General features: G+C 37.3%; 1 protein-coding gene across 2 annotated transcripts; it reads left to right on the forward strand.

Moving 5' to 3' along the window:
* The first annotated feature begins 792 nt into the window (after window positions 1-792).
* LOC128885215 (chaoptin-like) lies at window positions 793-14085 on the forward strand. Of its 2 annotated transcripts, XM_054139127.1 has the most exons (10): window positions 793-997; window positions 3442-3628; window positions 4202-4349; window positions 4825-4935; window positions 7205-7951; window positions 8265-8413; window positions 8974-9756; window positions 10303-11057; window positions 12224-12740; window positions 13090-14085. In XM_054139127.1, exons 2-10 carry the CDS (start codon window positions 3442-3444, stop codon window positions 13410-13412), a joined length of 3720 nt encoding a protein of 1239 aa, XP_053995102.1. In that variant the 5' UTR covers window positions 793-997; the 3' UTR covers window positions 13413-14085. The 2 variants fall into 2 exon arrangements, with proteins under 2 accessions (XP_053995102.1, XP_053995103.1); XM_054139128.1 differs by lacking the exons at window positions 793-997; window positions 3442-3628 and having other exon boundaries at window positions 4215-4349; window positions 4786-4935.
* The last annotated feature ends 78 nt before the right edge of the window (window positions 14086-14163 follow it).

The raw sequence follows: 14163 nt of genomic DNA on the forward strand, positions 1-14163 counted from the left end.
AATCGTAGGGCAAAGGGTTAATTGAGTTGCGCCGCGGTTCTTACTTAATCGCGACTATTACCATAGCTTTTACTTTCTGTACTTTTATTCGCTTGTATATATTTTATTTAGCTATTAAGAACTGCTGACTTGTAGTAAATCTCAAAATAGGCTGCCATTTCTCAATTGTAAGCCAGACCAAAGAGACTTAAATTATTTAATAATGTTAATAATTCGATAATCGAAACGAGAAAAGTTGGAAACTCTTTGAACACGTTTTGCCACATATTAATTTTATAATTTTATATCTTAGAATAGAAAAAAAAGAGAGAAAGGTTAAGACTTTCATTCCTAAAGGGGGATAGGAAAAGAGGATGCAACTCTCTACACCGAAAGCAAAAGGGTACAATTTGTAGAATAAGGAGCAAGCGAAATGAATAGATTAGGAAATTAGGATAAAATGTAGGCATTAACTGGCATAAAAACTAAAATAACACTAACGAGTAAGTATATTTATTAAAAAAGAAAAACAAGATGTACAAATAAAACAGTATTATTGTAAACCGTCAAACAACCAGCGTCGCGAAGAATATAAATAAATATAGTAAGGAGTTAGATATAAGCAAAGAACATTGTGAAAAGGAAATGTGTTTATAACAAAATAATTCGTTACACAATAAAGAGATATAAAATACAATACACATTTTGCCACGTTCGTTGCAGCAATCTGAACGTGACTTTAGGATTTGTTTTGCGTCTGGTTCGATCCATAGGGTTGAAGGAACATGCGCTTTCGCCGCTTCCAGCTCCGCACCTTCGCGCATTCAGTAGCTCTCCCTCGAGTTCGCGTCCTGTTGTTTTTCCGTCGTTTTCCTTGTGTGTTAATGTTTCAAATGAAATATGAATGCTCGTCGGGAGTCGAGATCCGTTTTTAAATGGCCAATTGTCTAGTGGAGCCGGTTTGACCGCTGATTCGAAAGGACGATCGAAAATACTGTAAAAATCGGTTCATAGAAAGGTTTGATTTACTCTCTCTTTTATTACATTTAGATGGTTTAAAGTAGCATCGAATATCTAACTTTTCGTTCGATGACACAGACATGTTTGTTTCTAGTATGTTACTTTCTTTCTCTGCCAACGACCCTTACGATGTACAGGTTACTCGCGGTTAAATAAACATAGTTTTCCAAAATGGGTTTGAGGATTTTTAGTTTAATAAATGATCTACGAAAATGTACGAAATGAGGAATTTAAATATACAAAATATGCATGTTGAAATAAATTTACAGAGTAAAATATGCTTTTTCTGTTGGGGAGATGGTAGTAGATACAATTAAGTGAAATGAAGAGAACTTAGAGAAACAGTAGAAGTATTAGGTTGTCCCGAAAGTTTCTTTCGCGAGTTGCACTCAATTATTTTATGTGGTCGTGTTTATATAAATCCTTATAAAAAAACTTCAAAAAAGTAAAAAAATTACGTCAAGTACATGAAAAAGTGGAGGACTTAAAGAGTAATCATAGAAAAATAGAAGATCCCCTAAAAAAATTCAAGAAAGTAGAAAAAGAAGTGAAATTGAAATGAGCTGCCAGTTCATGAAGGTGCTTTCTAGCAAAGTGCAAAGGCGACACTGTATAACACAATGAAAAATTCGGTGCTTTCCAACTATGAGCAGCTAAAATGCTGTGTTCAACAGTGCAGATGTTCAGACCCTAATGACAACTCATGTAAACTGACTGCTCCGCACTTTGGCAGTGAAATGAAGAAGCTAAATAGTGTATCAACCACAAACTGAGACTTTTTAGACATTTGCCTAGATGTCCGTGGCCTGGAAGTCAAATGCTTGACTTCTCTTTGTTGCCTTTGATGTCTTTGAGACATCTCTTTCCTATATCTGGCTTCAGACACATTATGTATATTGTAGACTCTACGCTTACTATAATAAAAGACAAATGTATTTTTATTTTAAACTCTACATTAATTTGCAAGTAAAATATGGTTTGTATGTGTTATTTACAAATAATTTACACAATTTATTATATTACAATACCAGATTCAGTCCCTTAAGTTTTCAATAGCACACAGAACGCATGGCAGAAAGTCTTGTTGTAACAAACTTAAATGTTAAAAATGAAGTATGAAATGGAAGAAGAGGTCCACTATTTCTAAAGCACAATTTATTATATTACAATACCAGATTCAGTCCTTTAAGTTTTCAAAAGCACACAGAACGCAAGGCAGAAAGTCTTGTCGCTAGAAATTGAAATGTTAAACATGAAATGAGAAATAAAGAAAGAGATCCACTATGTGTAATGCACCAATTTATTGTATTAGAATAAAATTCACGGCCAACAATGATATCATAAAAAGGACGCAGCAAACTAGACCCAAAGAAGGTCGACCATCATTTTCCGTATTTCTTATCGGATCTTAACGGATGTATTACCAATCGATTCCTTATGTTGTCCCGATGAAAATGGTACCAGACACGATATAATATCGATTAATTTTAATTATTAACAAGACAAGCGTAGAATTGGAAAAAGATTTTTCTTTAATTATTCGTGTAATATAAATTCTACAGACCACGCTGTTACACATCAGAAAAATCTTTTTCTGATACCATTGTTGCCCGGCGGCGGACTAACATGTGTACTCGGAAAAGCTTGAAACCATTCGAGTTGCCCGGTTCTATCTGGCCGCTTGGTTTTTTCGGACCGCTCGGTTCTATTCGGGTAGCTTGAAAAATTCAAGTTACTTGGTTTCTTTCGGGTTGCTTGAATCCTTCAAGCTGCTCGGTTTTTTCAAGTACTCGACTAGGCTCGGAAATCGGGTCCCGGTTTGACTCGGCTTGAAAGCCGCTTGAATATTCGGTCTTTCCGACAGCTCTAGTGGTAGCCTCAGCGCCAGTATACACGGTGGCGTATAATTTTTCATGTACTTGGCGTCGAGACGCTACCGCGTCTCTAGATAGACAATCTAATTTCATAGATATTCATGTTGTAACAGTAATGGAGCAAAATGAATCGTGCACAATTCAATAATATAATATTAGACATAAAATATTGTGTATGTATTACTTATTAATGAAATGGAAGAAACTTTTGGGACAACCTAATATAATCAGTGTAATAAGTATTCGTACAGGAACCAATTCAAAATAAAACTTCATATATTTATTTTATTAATAAATTTTTGGGGAAGAAATAATTAATCAACATAGCGCTCATAGATTTTGCGTAGATTTAAGTTTATTACTTTTAATGTTAACTTCTTATTTCTTTTCTTATTAGTTTTATTTTAAATTGGTTACTGTACGAATACTTCTTACACTGACTGTATATAAAGTAAGAAACTTACATAAATTATGGAATTAACTGTATATACTTGGACCCCATATTTTAAATCACCAATTACTGTAAACGAATGTATTTAACTTTACGCCGTTTATTTGTTTAATGCAGATGTTGTCGGACAAACTGAAATTCGTTTGCATCAAGATCTTTTTTGTCTTTTGTACGTCGAGTCTGATAGAGTGTTACAACGTACCATGCACGTTCAACACGATGTGCATGTGCTGGGTTCGGGACGACCAGGATTTCACGAAGATGGACATCAGCTGTATGGGAACACCTTTTGCAAAATTTCCAGGTATGCATGTTATTCCTTGAATTACGGATGAAGAGGCCACTTTTTACATCTACAAATTTTATTCCAAGTTCGCCGCCATTCGTTCGCTATTACTCGCGACGAAATTTCAATCTTAAGATTTTTCGAACGAACCTTCGTATTTCAATCCCGAAATACAATGATGGAACTGTTTGCAGTCGATAACACGTGATACGTTTACTTCGTTTTTATTTCTCAATAAAAAATCAAGGTCAGCTTGAAGTTTTCAAATGGACACGTTCGGTCTCGATACCTCGACATGTGATTACATCAATTTTATTTTATTTAATGACTTTATTACGTAAAATGTGAAAGTACAGACGCGTGGTGTATAAACGAAACAAAATGAGAGATAAATACGTAGCAGAGCTGATGCAAATAAAGTCATTAAACTTGAACTCAAAAACGATCATACCATTTATTACTGAATTTTATCTTTTTTATTTTATATTTTTTGAATAATCTTCGATATTCCTTGCATTACACTAAACAATTCTAAACATTAGGAATAAATATTTAGATGTATTTCTCGAAGCGTTGGACTTTTCTTTACAGATGTCCCAGTGAGCTATGTGGCACAACTAGACGTAGTTGGTTCAGGGTTGCAGACCCTAGACAACGACGCCTTGACAAGCTCGGTTGACGTCGAAGCTTTGGGATTAATGAGCAATCGATTGTCTAATATTGGAGATAAGTGCTTTTCGTAAGTCAGAACAATCTGTGAAATTGCATGTGTTTACAATGCTTTGTTCATCAAATAAGAAAGTATGGAAGCACCACTTGTAATACTTTTACTATACCATATTATATATTTTTTATTTGAAGAAAAATAAGAAAATTCAACTTTGGATGAACTTTTCATTTGCTTTTTCTCCTTTTGATAAAATACAGTTTGTTCTTAAGGTTACATAGGCATGTTAAAACCGTAAACATTTGATTTTGCACAAAACTCTTTTTGCACTATTAATTGAAATCTTTTACTTTATAAATATTCTTCTTTATAACGATTTTTTGGACATGTCTATCGTGTAAAAAGAGAATTAATTGCAATGGTATTCAGGATACTTCACGCTTGCTGACGCTTCGACTAGCTCTGCGATTGCTTCTGTAGAAAGATTTATGTTTCTTTCTTTTCGAAGATAAAAAGAAACTCACACCTCCACCGGCTCTGTTATTAGAGGTATTGCGGACAAATTGCGTTCATTGGATCTGAGTTACAATGCCCTGGAGGACGTACCTTTCAAGGCCTTTCGTGACCTAAGGAAATTAAATTGGCTCAACATGCACAGGTAAATACAAACAACACACTTCGATGAAGAGTTCTCTTAACACGTCGACAGTCAAAGTATAGCTGAATTAAATGATTCGTCTTACGTGCAGACGAGAGAATTCGTTCAAGTATCACTAAAGACTGCAACATACTCAACATTTTTACAGAGAACAATTTCTTTTTCTGTTAACCCTTCTTATAATTTTATAATGCAGCATTTATTCTTATATCTAAAGATCTTGTTACTATTTCGCAGCCATTAGCTCGCTATTACTCGTGACGAACAATCCTTTGTCACGAATAATACCGATTACCAGGTCTCACCGCGTGGAGGTTGCTGCGACTGGAGACCCGGAGATAGAAGGAATCAAAGTTCCTTCGATCTCCTTCTACATAGAGTCTACATACATAGATACATACTCTACATAGAGTCGACGAGCTTAATACTAAGTACGAAACGATGGAAATCAAAGGAAAACAAAATTCCCTTCGATTTACAAAGTCTAAGTCTGACTCTGCCAAATAATTATTTGAACTAAGAGGGTGAAGTTAAATTGAGGTCACGACGCGACGCGACCATGAAACTGGACTTACTGAGTCAGTCCCGTTTCCTCTTGTTGGATCTGGACTCGAGAGGAAGACGACCGACACCTCCGAACCAGTCCTCCACACCCTGCACCCCGTTGGGAGCCACTATAGGACCCGACTTGCACCCGTCTCACTGCGCTTTGGACTTACTGCACTGCGCCGGGAGCCTGGACTACACTAAACGTGATGGAGGAAGTAGAGAACCAATCCGGAGGAGCCGATTGTCTTCCTCTCGAATCAGATCCACCAGGAGGACGGCAACCGACCTTTCTCTCCAGTTACACAGTTAGCCACTTCACTTATGACATGAAGTAATAGTGACCGAAGTGGAGAACGAAGTTGCGAGTTCAATATGGACCTACGAACAAACAAAAGAATTGAGCAAATGATCAATAATTATTTGATAGAGGACAGACATTCGTACACGCATGCCTTAAAACTAACTTGGACACATGCCTTAAAACTAACCAAACCAAACTAAGGTACCCACAAGCAATACCAAGCTACGATAACTAAGGGAAACTACAAATAGGAGGGACGCGAGACGCGATCGCGAGATCCGTATCGAACGAAGGATCGTCGAAGAATGAGCTTTCGCCCCTCACATACCTGTGTCGAGGGTCGCGGTTCGTACGTGCGTCTCGAAGTAGAGAAGGGGAAGGGCGAACAACAATCGCGTGACATGTCGTGACAGGTCGATTCGAAGGCTCGTTGAATATATCGAGAAAATAATTCGTGAAACATTAATATCACATCAAAATCATATTCCCTATCGTTGTTTAAATAATAAGTCTTGTTAATAATTAATTTAACTATTGTCAGAAATTAATATTTAGTTGGTGCAATGAATAGATATTAAAATATTGACAAATTTCTCACGATTAATGTCTCAAATGAATACTTATTTTGAACCGTAATTGTTATTAATGTAATGATACTCATTTAAGTATCACTAAGAGCTCTTCCACACGACGATACGCGTATGCAGGATACCGATGACACACATAATGTTATGGAAGCATAAAGACGGCGATTCTCGCGAGATACAGTATCGCGATACTGATTTTCGGTATCCGCGGTTGATCGACCGTCGGCAACTTTTTCTGCGTCGGGGCGGCCGACAAAACATTGAAATAGATGCGAGCATTCATACGACGCTGCGCAGTATCGTCGAATTCGTTCACCTTCCTTATAAAAAAATTTTAGACATCCGATAATAATTGAAGAATTTACATGGATCGTTACAAAGTTCAAAATATGAAAAGCTCCCTTTTCTTCTCTTATATTATTAATAGGATGAACCCAATATTTTCTCTGAACTTTTCTCCTTTTAATAGCTTTTTATGTAGAAACCAAATGCATAAAGCTTCAATCTCATCCATTATTTCAGAAAAGTTTTCACTAATTAAGAACGCGTGTTTCTCAAACAAGAAGATATGTTTAACTAAAAAACAAATGATCAACACCGAGCTACGAAATTAGTTGGATACAGTATCGCATAAGTATCTTGCTAGCAGATACGTATCGCATACACGTATTGCGATACGCGTATCGTCACGTGAAAGAGCTCTAAAGGCTGCAACATACTCAAATTTTTACTTCTCTTTCTTATTTGAATGTAATATAATGTTATAGTTAGTTGAGTGATGTTATTGAAGTGTAAAGTAAGACAATGATAAAAAGAAAATGTCCTTTTTCAGCAACCATCTGACCTCGTTGGACGGTGACTGGGGACACGCGAAAGAGACTCTATCGAACGCATTTTTCGGAGACAATTCGATCATCGACATACCGAAAAGTTTCTCCACGTTCGAGTCTTTGGTCTGGTTGAACCTCGACAACAACAACATCGAGGAACTCTCGGAGGACAGTTTACCTCCCAACATGCACACGCTCAGCTTGAACAGCAATCTCCTCAAGACCTTTCCGTCATCGTTGAAAACATTGAAGTATCTCACGTGGTTATACTTACGGGGCAACGACTTCAAGTATCTCGAGCTACCGGATTTCCAAAGCTCGAACCTGGAGTTCATCGACGTCAGCGAGAATTGCATCGAATGGATTCGGGCGCCTAGCATGACGAACCGCACTTTAAAGATCAGAGAGTTCAACTTGGACAGCAACAAGTTGACCTCGTTGCCTGCTGGGATTTTCGACCGACTCGACATCAGGAGGATCCATTTGTCATCGAATTCGCTGAAGAACGTCGACGACGATGCGTTTCGAGGATTGGAAGACAGCTTGGAGTACTTGAATCTGGAAAACAACGATTTGCCGAACGTTCCCGGGGCCGTCAGTCGACTGAGAAAGTTATCCTACTTGTATCTTGCCAATAACGATATAAGAAATATTTCTGGCGACGCGTTTCAAGAGTTTGCGGAGAACTTGCGTGCTCTTTCGCTGGCTACTAACAGCTTGGACGTGGTTCCTGTTACGGCTTTGCTACGGTACCATCTTCCATTTCTATTTCTATCCTTCGCTCCTATAGTAATTCTCGCTTTCAAGTGGCAATTTTTATACCAGATTTGGCCGGTGGTTATCTCAATCTATCGTTTAACCCCAGAGTAGAAAGATTGAGTAAATTTTACCCCTTCCATTACCTTTTGTTAGTTCTTCACACTTTACTAAAGACTTATGTTTAAAATTTATTGTTATTTTTAACCATGTTGGTACTTTATTCCTTGATACTTGATGATGTATGGTGACTGTGAAAATGAATAAAGATCGTTAATGGTAGTTACATTCCGTGTTTCGAAATAGGTGCCAGAGGCTGCTGCACTTGAATCTTGGTTACAATAAGATCTCTCACGTTCAATCTGGAGATTTCGAGTGGGCAGAGGACCTCGAAATTCTGCTGCTTAGGAACAATGTGTTAACGAAATTGAATGGGGAAACATTCAAAGGAGCAGGTAAATTTCACGTGTCTCACTTATTTGTCACGTTGTTCTAGTATTTCATTTCAATCCATTCACTGCCAGCTTTTAGAATGTTTTGCCCTGGGCGCCGTTGTTTAATACAGATGTTAAATTAGTTTTTTTTTTTTAAAAAGGTGATTTATATAAAATTGTCGTTCATCCTTTTTAATAATATCTAACTCAAACTATAAACTTATGCCTTAAACGCTCACTACGAGTAGTTGACAGTGAATAAGTTAAACATGGTAAACAAGACGAACAAAGTAGGCCATTTTTATTCTTATATTTTTAAAACTTCATCTATAGCATTCAGGTAATTGTTTGTAAAGTAAGAGGCGCGTTAAATAAGATGTTCAGCATATAAATGTTTATATGTAAACTTGAGAAATAATGCTCACTCGTAATATTTTCAATTACATTGTTCAAATATTAACTATGACCTACCCATCTGTCCTTCCTCCTTTCTCTCATCTTTGTTTCGTCGCCGTCATTGAAAATAACCGAAATTTGACCTTTAAAACACCTTTAAATCACCTTTAAAACAATACTTTCAGGCAGACTAAAGGAGCTCAGTTTGTCCTTCAACCACTTAACAGAGCTCGACGACGACTGTTTCGTCGGCATCGAGGAGAGCCTCAACATCCTGGAGCTGAGCTTCGCGTTCGCCACTGACGTATTTCCTCAAAGGGCCCTCAGACCTCTGTCGAATCTCCTCTGGCTAGTTCTGGACAATAATAATTTTCAAACGATAGAAGCCACCGCGTTTTACTCTTTCCAACAATTGCGATACATCAACCTGGAGTCGAATCGACTTCATTATCTACCGGAACGTATATTTTTAGCGAGCGTCCATCCCGAACTGAGGGACGTTAAGCTCGGTTACAATTTCTTGGAGGCCATTCCAGACTTCAGCTTCCACAATTTGACCGAATTGAAGTCCTTAGATCTAACCGGAAATCGAATAAAACTTCTCAGCCCCGAATCCATCGTGGATTGCCCAAGATTGGTGACGTTATCGCTGGCTTACAACAGAATCTTCAAAATGGAGAAGAACGCCTTCTATGGACTTCCTAATCTGCGTTTCCTGCACCTGGAGTTCAACAAATTGACCACTTTGGACTTGGACGCAATCGCAGAGATAGGTGGACCGGATTTCGCCCTCAACGTTTCTTATAACGCGATTTCAGTCGTCAATGCTGGAAGCTCGATGAACAATTTAACGAGGCTGGATTTGAGCTTCAACAACATCAGCCAACTGCCTGCTGATACATTTTACAATGCACCGGACCTCAGAAGTTTGGACCTGAGAAACAACTTTATCGTCGTCCTAGAACCAGGTAGAAGGAAACATCTGAATATCTGAAATTCATGAAGACACGTTGTAGTCTATGCAAGAATCATATTTTTTTACCCTTATTTCTCCTCAGTGACTCGTTCCATGCACAAGACAAAGTATTAGGTAAACTGGAACATAATGTCGCTTCTTTTACATTAATTTCAAATAAATAAATTTTTAACAAATTTCTATTTTCATTCGATTATGTAATCGCCCTCGTTATCCACGGTCTGTTTACATTTTGTATGCAAATTTCCATTGCCAAATCGATAAAAATCAATGAGCTGATGAATGATAAACAAGTATTTAAAATCACAAAAACGACGTTACATTCCAGTCCACCTAATATAATAAATCTCCTACATATAAACAACAAAAAATTATGTCAAATTTGAGTTGTGAATATTCTGAATATTTTGCACACGTACGTTTATAGATAACATCTCCGAGCCTACAATGAGACTTTTCATAATCTTTCCAAGCAAACTAATTTTCTAATCGACTGCTCCCTAACGAAGATCATGTTTCAGTCATTGCAATATTCTAGGTACCTTCGGCTTGAGTCGCTTGGAGACGTTGAATCTGCAGAACAACAAGATAGAGAGCCTGAGGAAGCAGTCTTTCCATGGCTTAGGTTTGCTGCAGCTGTTGGACTTAAGCGAGAATCAGCTGACTCAACTGTCTACCGAGCAGTTTCGAAACCTGAAGAACCTGCGGATTTTAAATCTCTCTGGCAATAAAATCAGATCCTTGCCTAAGGACGTGTTCGAGGGGACGAAACTGGAGATACTTGATCTGAGTCGCAACAAGTTCACCGTGGTCCCTTCGCCCTCGTTCTTCGAAGTCGGTTACACGTTGAGGGATCTAGATCTGGCAGACAATTTCGTGGATCACCTCGACTCCACCGCGTTCCCCACTTCCCAATTGGTCTCCTTGAATCTGGCACACAACAGACTGACGATCCTGCCAGACAATTCGTTCGTGTCACTGGGGAAGCTTCTCAGACTGAACGTGTCCCAGAACGTTCTTCAAGCAAATTTCAAGGAGCTCTTCCACTACCTGCCTGGCCTGAGGCAGCTCTTTCTCATCAATTGCGGCCTCAAAGACATACCTCTTCTACCTCTGACGAATTTGAACGTCCTGGACTTGTCTTTTAACTACATAGACTCGACGTCTGATAAGCAGTTTCAGTTCCTGAAAGATCTAAAGGTTCTTCTGTTGGTGAACAACTCGCTGACCTCTATGCCGAATGTCAAGTTGAATCTTTTGAGGGAGCTGGACGTTTCTGGGAATCCGATAGAGGTGAGCTGTGGAGAAGGATTGTAGTTAGGTCTTTTGCTTTCATTGTTACTTTTTACGTTCACGTTGGAATGTTCCAATTGGTCAGAATAAGCTTGAAGACATTGGTAAACATGGATTTAGAATTTACGAGTTTCTAAGATTTGAGAAAGTTAGTATAAATGGGTGTACAACACTGGAAGGGTACTTTTAAGAGAAGTGTGGTGTATAGAGACAAGGTCAGAGAGGTAAACTTAAGGGGGGAAATAGATTTAGAAGTTTATTTTGGAATAAAAAGATACTTTAAAATACCGAAAATAACAAATTCGAGGCAGTAATGTATTTAAACTACTTACTGGTTAAAACAACGTAGATATCTCAGGTAAAAAGTAAAGAAGTCTCATCATATACAGTGGATGTAGAATGTATTCGTACACCGATCAACTTCCCCCAATAATTTGAGGGAAATTGTAGTTTTTTAACTTCTGTTTTTATAATTAATGATATTTTACATATTCTCGGAAGTCTCTAAGATAGATATAGTCCAAACAACATTTACTAGTTAATATAATTTGTGAAATTAACAGAAAAATGCGAAAAGTGGGTAAAAGTATAGAAGTAATAAGTATTTGTACGATTCTTATGGCGAACCATTTACAGTAGAGTTTGTAACGTAAACACATTAGTTTATTGTTCCGTACGAATTAGAAAGGAAGAAGATCCCACTTCGAATAACTAATAATTTAGTTCATTTGATCCTTAGAAAAGTTACAATAATTATAAAATCAAAAGGAAATCCCACGAAGCAAGTATTATATACTTATAAATTAATGTAAATTTCTTTTTTTTAATGCAGTTTTAACAATTGAACAGTTGTGCGAATACTTATTGCTTCAATATTTCTATCGATTAATCGTTCTTTTCTTGTTAATTTCGCAACTTACATAAATAGCTATTCTTTTTTTGTAATCTATCTATTCTAGAGATTCCCGAGAATATGTAGAATGTCATTGTTTATAAAAAATAATTTAATAAATTACAATTTTACATAGTTTTTGTATTACACTGTATACTGAAAGAATATTATTATTATTCTTTCCAACAAGTAGTCATCCAAAAGCAACATTCAACCTACAAGAACTCAACATGATTCAGTTTAGAGCTGACATTGGATTAACGATTTGCTTTAGGAACTAACAAAGGAGAGTTTCATGGGTTACCCGAGGTTGGAGGACCTGAAGCTAAGGAATTTGAATAAAACGAGGTCGGTTGACAAAGACTGCCTCCGCGTCTTGAAATACCTGAAGCATCTTCGAATTCAAACGTGGCCCGAAGCGGATGGCTTTCATCTTCGACACCTGCTGACTGGTTTACCCTTGAGAACCGTGGAAATACAAGTTACAGAGCATTTGCTGAAGCACCAGATACAGAACGCCTTTACGAAGCAGCTCAGGGAGCTGACGATTTCCGGTAATGATCTAGAAGTGATTTCTTCGGAAGCGTTCTCCACCATCGAAGGCGGTGAACTGATCCTGCGGATCAAGGACACGCGAGTTCGCAGATTACAGTCGGATATTTTCCTTTCCTTAACGAAGACACTGTCTCAGCTCACTCTGGACCTGAGAAATAATCATATAAACGAGCTGAGCCCTTCGATTATCTACGGGAATCTCTCGTGGGAAAGTGTTGGGACCAACATGGTTGCTGGTAAGTAAATTAATTGGTAAATTTATTGCTATGGAAACATAATTATAGCGAAGACTAGGAATATTATATTGAGACTGTAAATTATCGGAACAGAAAGAAAATAATTTATTTTTACTTAAATGACATTCACTCGAAATATTTCATTTAGTTTAAATATTGCAACTCGTTAATTATTTAAACTACATAAAATATTTTGAATGGATGTCATTTAAGTAAAATTATATTTTACTTAATTAATAAATTATTATTTTAAAGACAAATTTTTTTGTATATTAAAAATACGAAAGTAATTCTTAAAATCCATTAAAAATTATTTGAAAATCTACACGTGTGAACCTTTATTTGTTAGGAGGGTTGCAAGTATCAGGGAACCCCCTCGAATGCGATTGTGAAATCGCCTGGCTCAGTCTGTGGCTAAGAAGATGGCTTCGCGAGTCGCGACAGATTCACACAGCTTCCCAGTCGGATGCCAGGCAATTGAGAATGATCGCTGGAAGAGCAGTTTGCACCGAGACCACGCCATCTTATTCGTCAGATAAAGTTCTGCTGACCCTGGGAACCCCACACACCGCCTGTCAAGCATCTGCGCTTAGTTCTGGCAACTATGAGAGACTCGCCACCACGTGGTTGGCTATCGTTCACATTATTCTGTTAACGACAATAGTCAATTGATTTTACGTTCTCCATCGAATCAGCCTTTACGATTATCGAGGCATTTTCTATTTTAACGTTCCATAGTTTCTGAAGAGAGTTGGAATTGGATAAAAATTCATTATTGTTAATTTTTAATAAGCTATTGGAATAATGGAGAAAGAATCCTTTACTTTGTTTGTGAGGTCCTTTCTCTGAACGTTTTTAAAAAGACGACGAAAGTTAGTCACTCGTTAAGAACGTACGTACCAGAACTGTTATTTTTACAAATGGGATCAAGTTTAATACCAATGATATGTTTATCCATTTATAACTGCTATTTCCCTAAAAAAATAAAGGAAACTGTTTCGATAAAACTTTGTATTAAACTGTAACATAGATCAGCTCGATTTTGTAATTATATTTCTACTATGTGTAGTCCATTTTAGGATACTAAATGTCGAATTACCGCTAGAAATATCCAAGAAAATTTTGGGAATAAAAGTATCATTAAAACTATCGAAGGAGCAAACAAGTTACCAAGAATGGATCGTGGATATTAGACACGTATCCTGCATAATTATTCTCGTCGGACTTGGAAAGAAAATGAAAACATAGACGAGCTTAAACTAAACATAATACGACCAAGTACGAACAACAAGTCGTGATTTTTTATGTAAAGTTACAAAATAAAAGGACGAACTAGTTAACGCTACTCATACCTTTTACTCCCTCTCGTTGCTCGCGTTGTCCACTTTACAATAATAATTGGAGGCTATTTCTACGTTCATCG

The sequence above is a fragment of the Hylaeus volcanicus genome, chromosome 2 (assembly GCF_026283585.1).
Source record: "Hylaeus volcanicus isolate JK05 chromosome 2, UHH_iyHylVolc1.0_haploid, whole genome shotgun sequence".
Lineage (NCBI taxonomy): Eukaryota > Metazoa > Arthropoda > Insecta > Hymenoptera > Colletidae > Hylaeus > Hylaeus volcanicus.